The following is a 13618-nucleotide window of genomic DNA, read 5'->3' on the forward strand; positions in this document are numbered from 1 at the left end:
CCCAAGGTAATATTTCTGGGCCAGTGGAGTCTGTAACCTGAAGCGTATGTAACCTGAAGCGTATGTAACCCAAGGTACCACTGTAATCTATGGGGCTTCCTACTATAAGATGTAGTGGCACCCACTAACTTTAATGACTTTAAGTGGATATTTCATGGAGGATGGAGCTACCCACAGTGATAACAGCCATAATAGTTCTATGGAACCTAAAGGGAATAGTATACCTCGGGACACCAACTTCTGGAAATAATTCACCAAGAGAAAGCTTTTGCCTTTGTGCCCTGCTTGGTGTTTCCTAGAGGTATCTGAATGGCCGCTGCTGGGAACAGAGCACTGACTTAGGTGTGCGCTTTGGTCTGATCCAAAAAGATTATTGTTATGCTCACCAGAGGCATATGAGGTTCTGCCTGGACAAATGCACTTTGTAGTTGTAGCCTATAAACAACACGTGCTAATGCACCACACATAGATGTATGCAACCCACAAAAGAAGCCAGATTAAATTAAGCAACTCTCTTTTAAGTGCTGTCTGAATCCAGTTGCCCAACTTTAGTGGAACTGATCCACACTGACCTGGTTAAAGTGAAATTCTTGGCCCAAAGCTAGTTCAGGCCCATCACTGAAGTTAAGCCAAGCACTTCAGCTTCACTGGATTATGGAACAGGCTGTACATTAGTTTTGAACAGCGACAACTATTTTGCTTTAATATTTTGCTACATTAAGTCTTGAACATTAATTGGAGCAGGCAGTTGCTGTGAAGTTGCTGGAAACAATTCCACTAACCAATGTATTGGTGTGGGAGAACTGTTCCATTTTAAAAATAAGAGAGAGAGAAACGATAAAGCATTGGTGCAGTGGAAGGAAATGGCGGCTTCTGGACTTTTTCCCTGAGCAGGAATAATTATGGCGTCTGCTTGTTGGTGGGGCCCTCCTTGAAATAGGTGACAGTGAGGCTTCCAAATTTGTTTGCTTTCTGATTGGTTGGCATCCATCTGTCTCAGGAGACAATGGAGGCAAACATCTTTGGTGGTGAAGTCAAACTGTTAAGGTTGCAGTGCCTGCTGTGGCTGTAGAGACTGATATGGGAGAGACATGTTTTGTTGCAGCAGGAGCAGATGAAGACATCCATTTGTCCTAATGGAGGTGTACCATGGCATTTCTTCTCCCTGCACTCCTCCCAACAGTCATTCCTCCTCTGGTCACTGCTATAGATACATGACCTGACTGTCTGTCTCCAGGCACTGCGGTCGTCTGCCAGGGACGACCACATGGTGGGGTTGAGGATGCCACGTCACGTTTGCTACAGGTTAACATAAAAGAAGTTGAAGAATGAGAAATACAAGCAAACAGAAACAGGAAACTTATTCCTCATACTAGCAATTTAAATAAGAACACCTTTTTTTTGGCAAAATGGTTTGCATTTCTAATTAAGAGCCACAGATTATACTTCAGGTGCCTGAAGGTCTTTTGTTAAAGCTCAGTGTATTTTACAAGCTGAACCTATGCAGTCAGAAGCAATACTGAGTTAAATTGAGTTTACTCCCAGGAAACGAAGCATGTCATGCTGATCTTAATAAATTGGATACGATGCTATGGATATTTGCCATCTCTCTCTCTCTCTCTCTCTGTGTGTGTGTGTGTGTGTTTGCGAGAGAGAGAATGAACACCAGCATGGCAGCCTACATTTTGACTCTCCTTGAGGACATTGGAAGCTATCATGATGAGACCCATTCACTTCAAAATTTACAATGTGATGGTACTATAAGACCCCTACTCAAATTCAAGGTTGTCCCTTCAATCCCAGATATGTGTGAACATGTTGTGGTCACTTAGGACTACATGGTAGCAGGGGCGCCTACTTGCCCCCCACATTAGGGGGCTGCATCATGTGATGTCACGCAACATGTCCCGCTTGCATGCTGGGTGAGGAATGGGGAGAGCGGAGCTGCTCCATGCTTGGCCTCCTTCTCCGCATGCGGCATCAGGCAGGGAGGAGGAGGCAGAGAGCGGAGCCCAGCTGCCGTGCTCCACCTCCTTCTCCCCATGGCGTGCACTGGGCCGGGGTGAGACACACGGAGGTCGATCTTTGCCCTCGCTCATCCCAGCCCCCTCCTGGCTCCCGGATGGGGGCTGGGGTGCACAGAGGGTGCCCGGAGGCAGCAGGGGATGTCAGCCCCCTCAATACTGGGGGGGGGCTGAGCCCCATGCTTCAAAATATTTAGGGGGCTGGAGCCCCTTGCACCCCTATTCCCGGTGCTGATGCATGGTAGAAAACCTGGGTTCCTCTCCAAGCATACACTCAGAGTGCCATAGCCAACCTGGCTTTCTGATATGCGTGGCCTATACATGATGGCATCTTTCAATATATGTCTTGTCTGATCATTCAATATACGTCTGACCAGGGCCGGATTTAGGTTTGATGAGGCCCTCAGCTACTGAAGGTAATGGGGCCCTTTATATGTCCAGCTGTCCTTTGCCAACAACAAATTGTCGCTGTTTCTTGTGTTGAATATATGCCATATGGTAATCTATGGATGTAATAGGTATCTAAAACCATTTGCACATAACAAAATATGTATTTTATCAAAGTAACTGTTGAACTGAAATACAATTAAGAAGAAGTATATTAATTGTGAGATAATTATTGATACATAATGTTGCTGTATGTAGGTTTTATTTGTTTTTTATCTCATATTTTGGAAATAGGCATCCAGGGGTTTTTCCCTTCAAATTTTTTTGGGGGGCCCCAAGAGAGTGAGGCCCTAAGCTATAGCTTTTTTAGCTTATATGTAAATCCGGCACTGTGTCAGACTCATACCCCATTTCAGATACGATTAGGACATTCAAGTTTGGCTCTGTATAATCAACCTCCCTGGGCTCCTTTGGGAGGAAAGGCAGGAAATAAATGTGATAAATTAATTAATTTTAACAAACACGTGTCCCAATGCACTTGTATTGATTTGTACTGATGGGGGGCAGCTGGCCCGTTCCCCAACCCCCTTCTTCTTCCCTACAACTGTTCCACAGAATTGCTCCATGCCTCAGGCAGGTTGGAGCGCACGAGTCGGAAAGCAACCGAGCAGGGCTAGCAAGGCAGGCGAAGAACGGGATCAGGGCTACCAACTTGAATAAAACACTGGGGGTGGCCAGGCAAGCTCCACCCCACAGAATCGACCGCAAGAAGCAGCACACCCACACCATGTGAATGGCAACACCCACCAACTTGGGGGGGCAGCCCCTTACCATCTTTGGGGGGGGGCTCCTAGGAGTTGGTTCCCATGCCTGGGCTGCAACGGGGCTCCTTTCTTCCTCTTCTTCCCTCCCCCGCCCCCGTTTTGAGGGCTCCCCAAGATTAAGAGGCCCCGCTCCAGATGCCCGGACCCCGAAGCCTCCTCTCGCTGGACCAGGACTGCCCGCGAGCGCATCCCCACGTGGAGCTCGTCTCCCGGCGCGCTCCTTGCAAGCGGGGGGCTCTTGGGGACGGCCGATCGCCGCGTCTCCCGCTCCTTCCTTCGGGGCTCCTCTCTTCGCCGTCTCGGCTTCCCTCGGGGAAAGCTTCGAAGAAAGAAGCGGAGGGAGGAGAAGCCGCGCAAGCCTCCGCCCCGCGCTCCGCAGCCGGAGACTCCCGAGGCGGCTCTGGAGCGAGTGCCGGCCGGCCTCGGAAGGCGCAGCGCGGCGGGCAGAGGCGGCGCTCGAAAGCGCCCGCCGCCCGCCAGGAGTTAATTGAGCGCCCCGCGAGGCGATTGGCTGCAGTCCGGGAGGCATTTGCATGAGCGCCAGAGCCGGCGCGGGCGGGCGGGCGGGAGGCTCTCGCCGCTTCTCCCCCCTTCTGGCGGCTTCCCTCCCCGGCGCGCCTCCCTCCCTCCCTCCCTTCCCCTCCATGCCCGCATTTGGAATGAGCAGCCGAGGGAATGAGCGGCGGCGGCGCAGCTCGGCCCCGGCCCTAGGATCCCGCTGGCTCCCGCTGGCGAAGAGGCACCGGCCGCTGGCTATGGGGCAGCGATCCAGCCCTGGGAGCAGCACCAGCGCCACGCAGAGGAACCTGCCGGTACGCTCAGGGGGACAGGGGAGGGGAGGGGGGTCGGGGGCTGCCCTGCTCGTCTGTCTGCACTTCTCTGGGATCCTTTTCGAGGAAAGGTGCGCAAGATCGGACGCTTCGAGCCGAAGTCGGGCGGGAGCGAGCAAGGAAACTTCGCCCGTGGGGAAGCGGCACGACAAATGTAGCACTTTAGGAGTGTAGAAATGATGGTGAAAGGGGGTGGGAGGCGCCGGGGCAGGTGCAAAGAGAGAGGCGGCAGAAGCAACAGTTTCAGGAGGCAAGGCTGCTAGTTCTGTAGCTGTCTTTTAACGGCGCGATCCTGTAGCTATCCAGAGTAAGTCACGATGGTGATGAGAGGAGGATTGAGAACAACAGCTCAAGGCTGCAATCCTGTGCATTTATTTGGGAGGTGGTGATGCAGCAGCAGGATCCTATGATGCTGATTTACTTAGAAATGTGTGCGCACTGGGGAAAGACCCACATTCGCGCAACCCTTCTGGAGAGTCAGCGGGCATACAATCAGAGCTGTGCATGAGAAAAAACAGCTGAGGCCAGGAGGACCACTGTGTGTGCTCAAAGGAACTCAGAAAAGGATCCCCCCCTTCACCCAGTCCTCAAATTAAGGTCTGCAAGCTCCCAGGAGTGTGATAGCTCTAACAGAGAATGAAAGGGACCATGTGTGACAAAATGTTTCCAGTATTGTGGCTTTAAAAGGGAGCGAGGAGGATGCACATGTGTGGCCATTCCTAGTCACACATACTTGCTTATTTCAGTGGATCCTATTCTCGAGAAATTGTTCTTTGGGTTGAAGACATGTTTGTTTAACTTCAGGGGAAGGACCCATGAAGTCAAAGCAGCAGTGGCTAACATTTCTGTCAGGGCACAGTAAGCTGTGGCTGCATGTGGCTTTGTGTCATCTCCCAGTAGGGAAGGTGAAATGGTTAATTTGTGGCAAAGGCATCTTAGATGACCATATCTGGCAAAGGACAGCCGTTCCTAGATCTGCTGGACAAACGGAGCCAACTCTGTTACTAATCTGAAGAAGAGAGGGTGGTACCTGCAGTCTTGCATAATCAAAAGCAATGTTTCTATATATATATATATATACAGTATAATGTATTTTTCACACACACATATATATATATGGAAGTGAAAAATACAAAATTAAACAGTGATGCATTTTATGCAGAGAACGATGGTTTATGCTTTTGTTCCTAGATGGCTGCCCACTGTTTTGTTTTCACTCACAATCTGTTTATGGCTTGACAAAGATGCTAATACATTTGAGACAGTGAGGAAACTGAAGATGAAGTTTAAATATGCTTCTGTTTCTCCCACCCTTTATGGCATTGTATAGTGATCTAGACTGCAGCATGGGGATTTATAAGCACAAACATTTGTCGTTTTGAGCTTCTTTTTAACAAATTCTTTGACTGTTTTATTGAGGAAGCTAATAGTTAAGGGTAAACGGGATGACAACTCTTCATTTATTGATGGTGAGTTTGGGGACTTCATGTTTCAGGGCTGGTGGCTGTGTGCGACAGAAGGAGATGGTGATCTATTTAGACTGAAGACTGGAACTAAGTATTGGGAGGGTGTAGAGGTCAAAAATATGAGGCAGGTGGAAATTTTTCAGGAGGATGTACTCAGATGGTGGATTTGTTAATTCGGTAGGAATTCTGAAGATAATGGTCCAATGCAAGGTCTTGCACAGAAAGACCTCTTTTGGGGGGCAAAATGGAGAGGGGGTGATTAAACTGATGCTCTCAGATGGACATGCCATTTGCTAACTTCACGTGCATCTCTTTCCTCAGAACTTATTCGTTTTCCTGCTCTTCCTTGGACCTTTCAACTGCTTTGCAAGCTATAGTCGTGCCACTGAACTTTTCTACAGCATCAATGAAGGGCTGCCCTCCGGGTTCCTGATCGGGAATCTAGCCCAGGATTTACAGGTCCAGGCAACATCAGAGGGAGAGGGAGAGGCCACAGTAGAGGGGAAGCAGCAGCCTCAGCAATGGGGGAAAACCCCTCTCTCCTTCAGCCTTGCCTCCCAGGGATTAGGAGGTCAGTATGTGAACCTAGACAACAAGACTGGAGAACTGCGCACCTCCACAAAGGAGATTGACCGGGAGGCGCTATGCACAGAGGATAATGTTGGCTCTAGTGTGGTTGCCTCCTCCTCCTCCTCCCCAGTACCATCTTCTGAGTCATGCTTGCTGTTGCTGGATGTTATGGTGTTGCCTCAGGAGTATTTCCGCCTTGTCAAGGTGAAGATTGCCATCCACGATGTCAATGACAATGCCCCGTGCTTTCCCATGCCACAGATCCACCTCTTTGTGCCTGAGAACTCGCCAGTCAACACCCGTTTAGCTATAGAGCATCCGGCAGTTGACCCAGACATGGGCAGCAATGGGGTCCAGACATACCACCTGCAAGATGACTTTGGGGTTTTTACATTGGATGTGGAGGAAAATGAAAGTGGAGAAAGAACGCCTTACCTGATTGTCATGGGTGCCTTGGACAGAGAGGCCAGAGACAAATATATTACCCTCATAACTGCAGAGGATGGAGGAGCTCCTCCACTGGTGGGCAGTGCCACCCTCACTATTGGCATCAGTGACATCAACGACAACTGCCCACAGTTCAATGAGACCCAGATCAATGTCACAGTTTTTGGGAATTCTAGTATTGGGTTGCCCATAGCCTTGGTCCATGCTGTGGATGTGGATCAGGGAATCAATGCAGAGATCACATATTCCTACAGCCAGAAGGTTTCTCAGTCATCCCGCACTTTGTTTCACCTTGATGAAAGCACAGGTGTTATCAAGCTCTCCAAGAGGATTAATGGTGACACTCCTCGTCTCCATCGGTTGAGCGTATTAGCCAACGGTCCTGGTTGTATCCCTGCAGTGATCACTGTGTTAATATCCATCATCAAAGTCACAATGAGACCTCCTGAAGTGATTCCTCGTTTTATAGCGAATGAAGTAGAAGGGGTGGTTTACCTGAGGGAATTAGAGCCTGTTAACACACCGATAGCATTTTTTACCATAAAAGATCCAGACGAAAAATACAAAGTGGATTGCTATTTGGATGGTGACGGCCCATTCAGGTTGTCACCATACAAACCATATCACAATGAGTACTTGCTGGAGACTACAAAACCATTGGATTATGAGGCTCAACAGTTCTATGAAGTATCAGTGATCGCATGGAATACTGAAGGATTCCATGTCAATAAAATAGTGAAAGTGCAGGTTCTGGATGATAATGACAATTCACCTGTTTTTTCTCAAACACTGATAGAATTATCAATTGAAGAAAATAATGTCCCCAATGCTTTTTTGACCAAGCTACATGCAACAGATGCTGACAGTGGAGAAAGAGGGCAAGTGTCTTATTTCCTAGGGCCTGAAGCCCCTTCATATTTTGCTTTAGATAAAGTCACAGGAGTTTTGACAGTTTCCACCCAGCTGGACAGAGAAGAGAGAGAGAAATACCGCTACACAGTTAAAGCAGTAGATTCTGGAGTACCAGCCCGAGAATCAATAGCCACAGTTACCATCTCTGTACTGGATAAAAATGACAACAGCCCAAGATTTATCAACAAGGATTTTAGTTTTTTTGTGCCAGAGAATTTTCCAGGCTTTGGGGAAATTGGAGTTATAAGTGTCACGGATGCAGATATAGGGCAAAATGGCTGGGTAGCACTTTCTGTTGTAAATGGAAGTGACATCTTTGTTATAGACACTGGCAAAGGAGTGCTAAGAGCTAAAGTCTCTCTAGACAGGGAACAGCAGAGCTCATACATCTTATGGGTTGAAGCAGTCGATGGAGGTGATCCTGCTTTGTCCTCGACTGCAAAAATAACTGTCCTTTTGCTGGACATCAATGATAACCCACCCTTGGTCTTGTTTCCGCAGTCCAACATGTCTTACCTCCTAGTCCTTCCTTCTACTCTACCTGGATCTCCTATCACAGAAGTTTATGCTGTAGATAATGATACCGGCATGAATGCAGTCATAGCATACAGCATCATCGGGAGAAGAGGTCCCCGGCCAGACTCCTTTAAGATTGACCCTAAGACAGGCAACATCACTCTGGAGGAGTCACTAATGCAAAACGACTATGGCCTTTATCGGCTTCTTGTTAAGGTTAGTGATCATGGTTACCCAGAACCTCTGCATTCCACAGTTATGGTGAACCTCTTTGTCAATGACACTGTGAGCAATGAGAGCTACATTGAAAGCCTTTTAAGAAAGGAACCTGATATTAACGTCGAGGAAAAAGAACCACAAATCTCTATAGAACCCACACACAAAAGAGTAGAATCAGCATCTTGTATGCCTACCTTAGTGGTCCTGTCAGTAATAAGCTTGTGTTCAATAACATTGGTAACAGGAATGGGTATTTACATCTGCCTAAGGAGAGGAAGAAAGTACCACAGAGGAGACGAAACTTTGGAAGTACAAATCCCATTAAATGGAAGAATTGATCTTCATATGCTGGAGAAAAGGCCTGTGGAAATTTCCAATATCTGATGACTTCAAATGGACAATCTCAACCAAAACCTAATAATTCTGAATAGTGATTAAGTTCCCAGATACAGGATTGTCAGCGGTAGCTACAATGAAGGACTACTGATTTATAACTTATTATAATTGTAAATACTGTAGCTGTCTACAGCTTTTTTTCAGTGAAAAGAAAAAGAAAATCAAATTCATTGTACAGCTTTTTTATGAAACCATAGTGCTAACAGCTCATAACTTGTCTGTGTAGACTTGGTCATCACAAGACCCACCCATAAATTAAGTCAGTATTCATAAAGTGAAAGGTAAGACAATGACAAATTCATTGTTAAATTCTTTTTCATTCCTATGTCATTTTTTACCACAAGAGGGCAACATCTGCCATTCCTGTAAATGAGTCTGTTTAAAAGAAAATGAAAAGTATATTTTAAAACATTGTTTTTCTAAAGGGAAAAATAAACAAAATAAAAGTATTGGTTTGAGGTATAATAATTATATGCTCTATTGTATATACAAGAAGAAAATATGCACTGGTAAATCAAACAGAATGTTTTATTACCTCAGATGTTTAAATATATAAATCTCCCTCTATATAGGAACGGCATTAACAAGAAGTGCAATTTCTTGAGGGTACCCATTATCCCCTTGTGAGGTTATGGACAGAAATTAGATGTTCACTTTCACCTCAATATGGAGAACAAACATTATAAATTGCTTCAGCAATATTTTGATCAGTATCTCTTGGAACAAATAAAAGAAATATGCCATCTGGGATGCAAATGAGTCCTGGTGTACACAGGGCAGAAAAGGGTTTCTGTTGCCAATTTCCCTGACATAACACTTCTTGAAACTTTTGGGATGCATCTGTGCAAGATTCCCCCAAGCCTTCAAGAGGTTTGAGTACCTGCCACTAGACTCTAAAGTACAACAGCCTGTTCCTATGCATAGTTAGGTAAATGAGCTAAATGAGGTTTTCTCCTCAAGTAAGAGTGCACAAGGCTGTAGACTAAGTGCAGCAAAGTGCAGGAACAGTGAAATGCCAGTTATTTCTAAGGATTAATTTCTATTACGTGAGAGTAAGAGAGCCTGATAACCACCATGCTGACTCCATCAAGACTATCTGCATGTGGAAAATGGTTTCCATGGATGCATTGTCCTTATGGGCCCCGAACCTTAAATACAAAAAGATGTGACAGGGAGAAATTCTACATTCCGCTCATCCACTCACTACTAAACTGCTGATTCCAGACACCCCTCTTGCTCCAAATAGGTGAATAACGGTGTCAGAGGCAGAGCTTACAATCCTTCTCATCTACTGAGGCCTGCAGGAGAGATCCTTGTGTGCAGTTCCCACTGCCTGCAAATATCTCTGGATTGGGGCCCACGATCAATAGCCCTCCATTTCAGAATATTATAGTTCCATCTACCACCACCCCAACTAATTTTGTTGTTGTTGTTGTTGATCTAGTGACAGTAAGAGCTGTTCAACAGTGGAATTTGCTGCCAAGGAGTGTGGTGGAGTCTCCTTCTTTGGAGGTCTTTAAGCAGAGGCTTGACAACCATATGTCAGGAGTGCTCTGATGGTGTTTCCTGCTTGGCAGGGGGTTGGACTCGATGGCCCTTGTGGTCTCTTCCAACTCTAGGATTCTATGATTCTATCCCTAGTTGTTGTTAATAATGCTTTGTAGTTTCAATGATCTATCAGTAGTATTCCATCACTTTGGTTGTATAATTTCTGAATTAGATATCTCATATTGAAACAAAAATTATTGGTCATATGAACCTTTGATTTTTTTTAAGTTCGGGCTCTTGCTATTCTCTCAATGGGTATTTTGTGTGAGAGAACAGCAGCTAATTACTGACTCTTGGCTCCCTTCCTTTTCATTAGCTTAGTCTTTTCGATCATGCCCATAACTTTCCTTCCTAAAGCCAGTGACATATCTTCCCAGAAATGACACCTGCCTGTCTCTGCAGTTACACAGCAGAGGGGTTATCAGCAATGCACACCTTTAACAATGATTGCAAAAGCTGCAAGACTTTCATGCCAGATGTCTCCATCAAATCTAGCTGTGTAAAACAAGGGAAATGAGTGCTCTGCTTAGAACTGACACTTTTCTTGAGTTCTGACAATATGTCTGTACTGTACCAAAAGTGTTTATATGTCTGCAAATAAAAACTCTATATTTTCATAATATTTATCTGCTATTTTATGGAACCTAGATGCCTACCTACCTACACACTATGTATGTGGATATGTATACATTAAAAAGGGGAAATATGTATCTCAGAGATGCTCGAAAGGATGAAAGTTGTTCTTATGTTAGCTCAACATGTTTAAGTTCAAGGGAGCCTCTTCAGGGGCTGGCTCATCTGTTTCTTTATAGGTTCTCTTGAGCGGAAACATGTTGGGCTACCATAATAGTGAACATTCAGCCTTTCCAGCATCTCTGAGATACACATCTCCCTTTTTTTGTATTTACAGCCCTAGATGTTTCCTGTTTTCTCTCTCTCTCTCTCTCTCTCTCTCACACACACACGTTTACAATGTACTTTGCAGTAGATGAAATGTCACTGAATGCAATCCAATGTAACTTTCCATAAATATTATTTTCTTATACATCAATCTGTGAAATCAAAGAGCTAGGTTTAGATAAACTGTCAGAATATTTACTATGGTCTTGGACAAATCAAGCAAAGAAAATATAAATATGCAGAAAACTGGATTTGTCAGTCATCTCTCTACACCATCCTACATGCTAGAGCTGTGGGGCTTATGAGTGCAGGGTGGCACTGAAACACCGGTAGGAATAGCAGCTGCTGGAGCAGCACAAGGTTTGGATGTTTCCAAGAGCCAGTGCACACATTCAGCTATGTCCCTTGATTTCCCATCACCTGAGAATGCAAAGCTGGAAGTATGAATTGATTCCAGTGAAAAGGAATTGTGTGCAAAATGAAGTGAGAGAATTCAGAAGTTATCTCTGTAGATTTGGACTCTGGTGGTTCAGTTCACACATCTTAGTCACTGGTTTAGACTGCAGTTATGAAATGTTGAGCAATGGGCCTAAGTTTGATAGATTGCTGCTCGGTCCTTTTCAGTTCTATTATTCTACATGGGTCATGACATCAGTTGGTTATAAACGTCACATATGTTGACTGTGGGATAACTCTGTGTGCTGGGAGGCTTCCACGCAACTGGTTTTCCACTTGTTCACGGTTCCAGCTTATGCAAAGCTCTACATTCATAGGTCTTGATATGTGGACTTTGGGGTTGAGGTCAGTGAACCACACCCAATAACAGAGCAGAGCAAGCAGCAAGGCTCTTTCAGTGCATAGAGCCCTCTTCACACATATAATGTGTAAAGGGAACTTTTCTAACTTGGCAATCCTAGATTCCCTTACTTGGGAATAAGGCTCACTCTGCTCAGAGGAGCTTCCATGTAATCAGGATTGCACTGTTGCTTACGGCTCTGCATTGGGTGCCAGCATTGTCTTTGTTCCTTTTGTAGGTACTATTCAAGATAATCAACTGACCTTTAGCTAGTTTTCAATCCAGGGCAAAGAGCTCTTACGCTAAAGAGAATGTTGGTAGGGCCTGCTATAGCCTGCATTGGGATACAGCTGTTCCTGGTATCAGCATTTGCACTCTCGGATGCTAGATGCTGGAGAGAGTGTTAAAATGTTGGGGGCCATCCACAATGCAAGTTTCAAACCAAGGGAACAAGGCATAGCAAAGTTGTGTCAAAGGAGGCACGATGCCTTGGCTAAAATGGGAGCAAAATGTGCAGATAGAGTGGATAGAAGCTGTCCCTAAAAGTTGGCATGCTTTTGTAAATAGTCTGTTGTGTGGTCTATGGGGGAACCGTGGCACTCAGGTGGTAGCTGGACTCCATCATCTCTCACCACCAGCCATGCTGCCTGCAGCTAATGGGAGTTGAAGTCCAACAACATCTGGAAGCCCAGAGGTTCCCCAGTCCTGGTCAACTGTGTTTGCTTCCCAGTGTTGCCTACCCTCTCCTAAATCCCATGGTGACAATGAGTTCATATGGCCACAAGGTACAGAGCTGCAGCATGCATGTCTTAGTAGTGGTGTGGAAGTACCACCCTAAGTTGTACAGTTTAGACATTTCTCTGATGGTGACAGTGTGCTCAGTGCAAGCTCAGAGTCAATTGTATATTTTATTTCATAATCAGTTCTGTTAAGCAATGACTATTTCAGTTTACTTGGTCAACAATCCATAAACCTCCAATACAGTGCACAGTTATCAAGGCACCCCTAGTGAGAGGGAGGGCAAAATGTTCCCTTTAGAATGAGAGTATAACAGAACCAGTGAACAATCAGAAATAAATATTCAGACAATTTCGATTCAGAAATCACTTTAATAATTTTAACCTATGTTTTCTGTGATCTCAGGGTTGGAGTTTGCCATTAAAATTAAGATACAGAATTCAACTGAGTTCTTCAAGTAGAGAGAAAATACTGGGGAGATAAAAAGGGGAAACTTAAATCCCTATAAAAATTGCAGTTCAGGAGAACATGGTCTAACTCTTCAACTGAACTTCTTTTGTAAGAAATCTGAGTTCCATGGCAGTCTAGTAAATCGATCTCACAACTGCTGATCGCAAAGCATTGAACCTAGCTGTGAAAATTATCTCCTATGGGAATAGTTTGGTTAAAAATGGGCATGAGTACTGATGGGATGATGTTGTGCTAAATGGGCATGACTACTAGACCTGCAAGGCCAAAGTAAGTGTTTGCTTACTTACACACGCAGCTCTTCTGTCAAATGTTCTTGCAGATTTTACCCGTGTTTTTCAAAGGTACACTTACATAAAGCGCTCGTCTCCTTTTCGAGGACTGTGGCATTTCTTACAGCACAGAAACATGTGAGAGAAGCAAGGGATCCTGCACTTCTTTGAGCCAAAGCAATAGCAGAAATGCTGTGCCTCAGTGCAAGAGAACATGCTTGCAAAACCTCCCAGCTTTGCTCCCTGGCATCTCCAGTTAAGACTCAGAAAGACTCCAACCTGAAATCCCACAGAGCCACTGCAGT

At 45.3% G+C, this 13618-nt stretch overlaps 1 protein-coding gene across 1 annotated transcript; it reads left to right on the forward strand.

Moving 5' to 3' along the window:
• Positions 1-3879: 3879 nt before the first annotated feature.
• On the forward strand, positions 3880-10761 carry PCDH20 (protocadherin 20; the record flags this gene model as incomplete). Its single annotated transcript, XM_082221649.1, has 2 exons — positions 3880-4047; positions 5853-10761. The coding sequence occupies 2 exons, from the start codon at positions 3880-3882 to the stop codon at positions 8577-8579; spliced, it is 2895 nt and encodes a 964-aa protein (XP_082077775.1). The 3' UTR covers positions 8580-10761.
• Between the last annotated feature and the right edge of the window lie 2857 nt (positions 10762-13618).

Source organism: Podarcis vaucheri (assembly GCF_965113315.1).
Source record: "Podarcis vaucheri genome assembly, chromosome: 4".
Lineage (NCBI taxonomy): Eukaryota > Metazoa > Chordata > Lepidosauria > Squamata > Lacertidae > Podarcis > Podarcis vaucheri.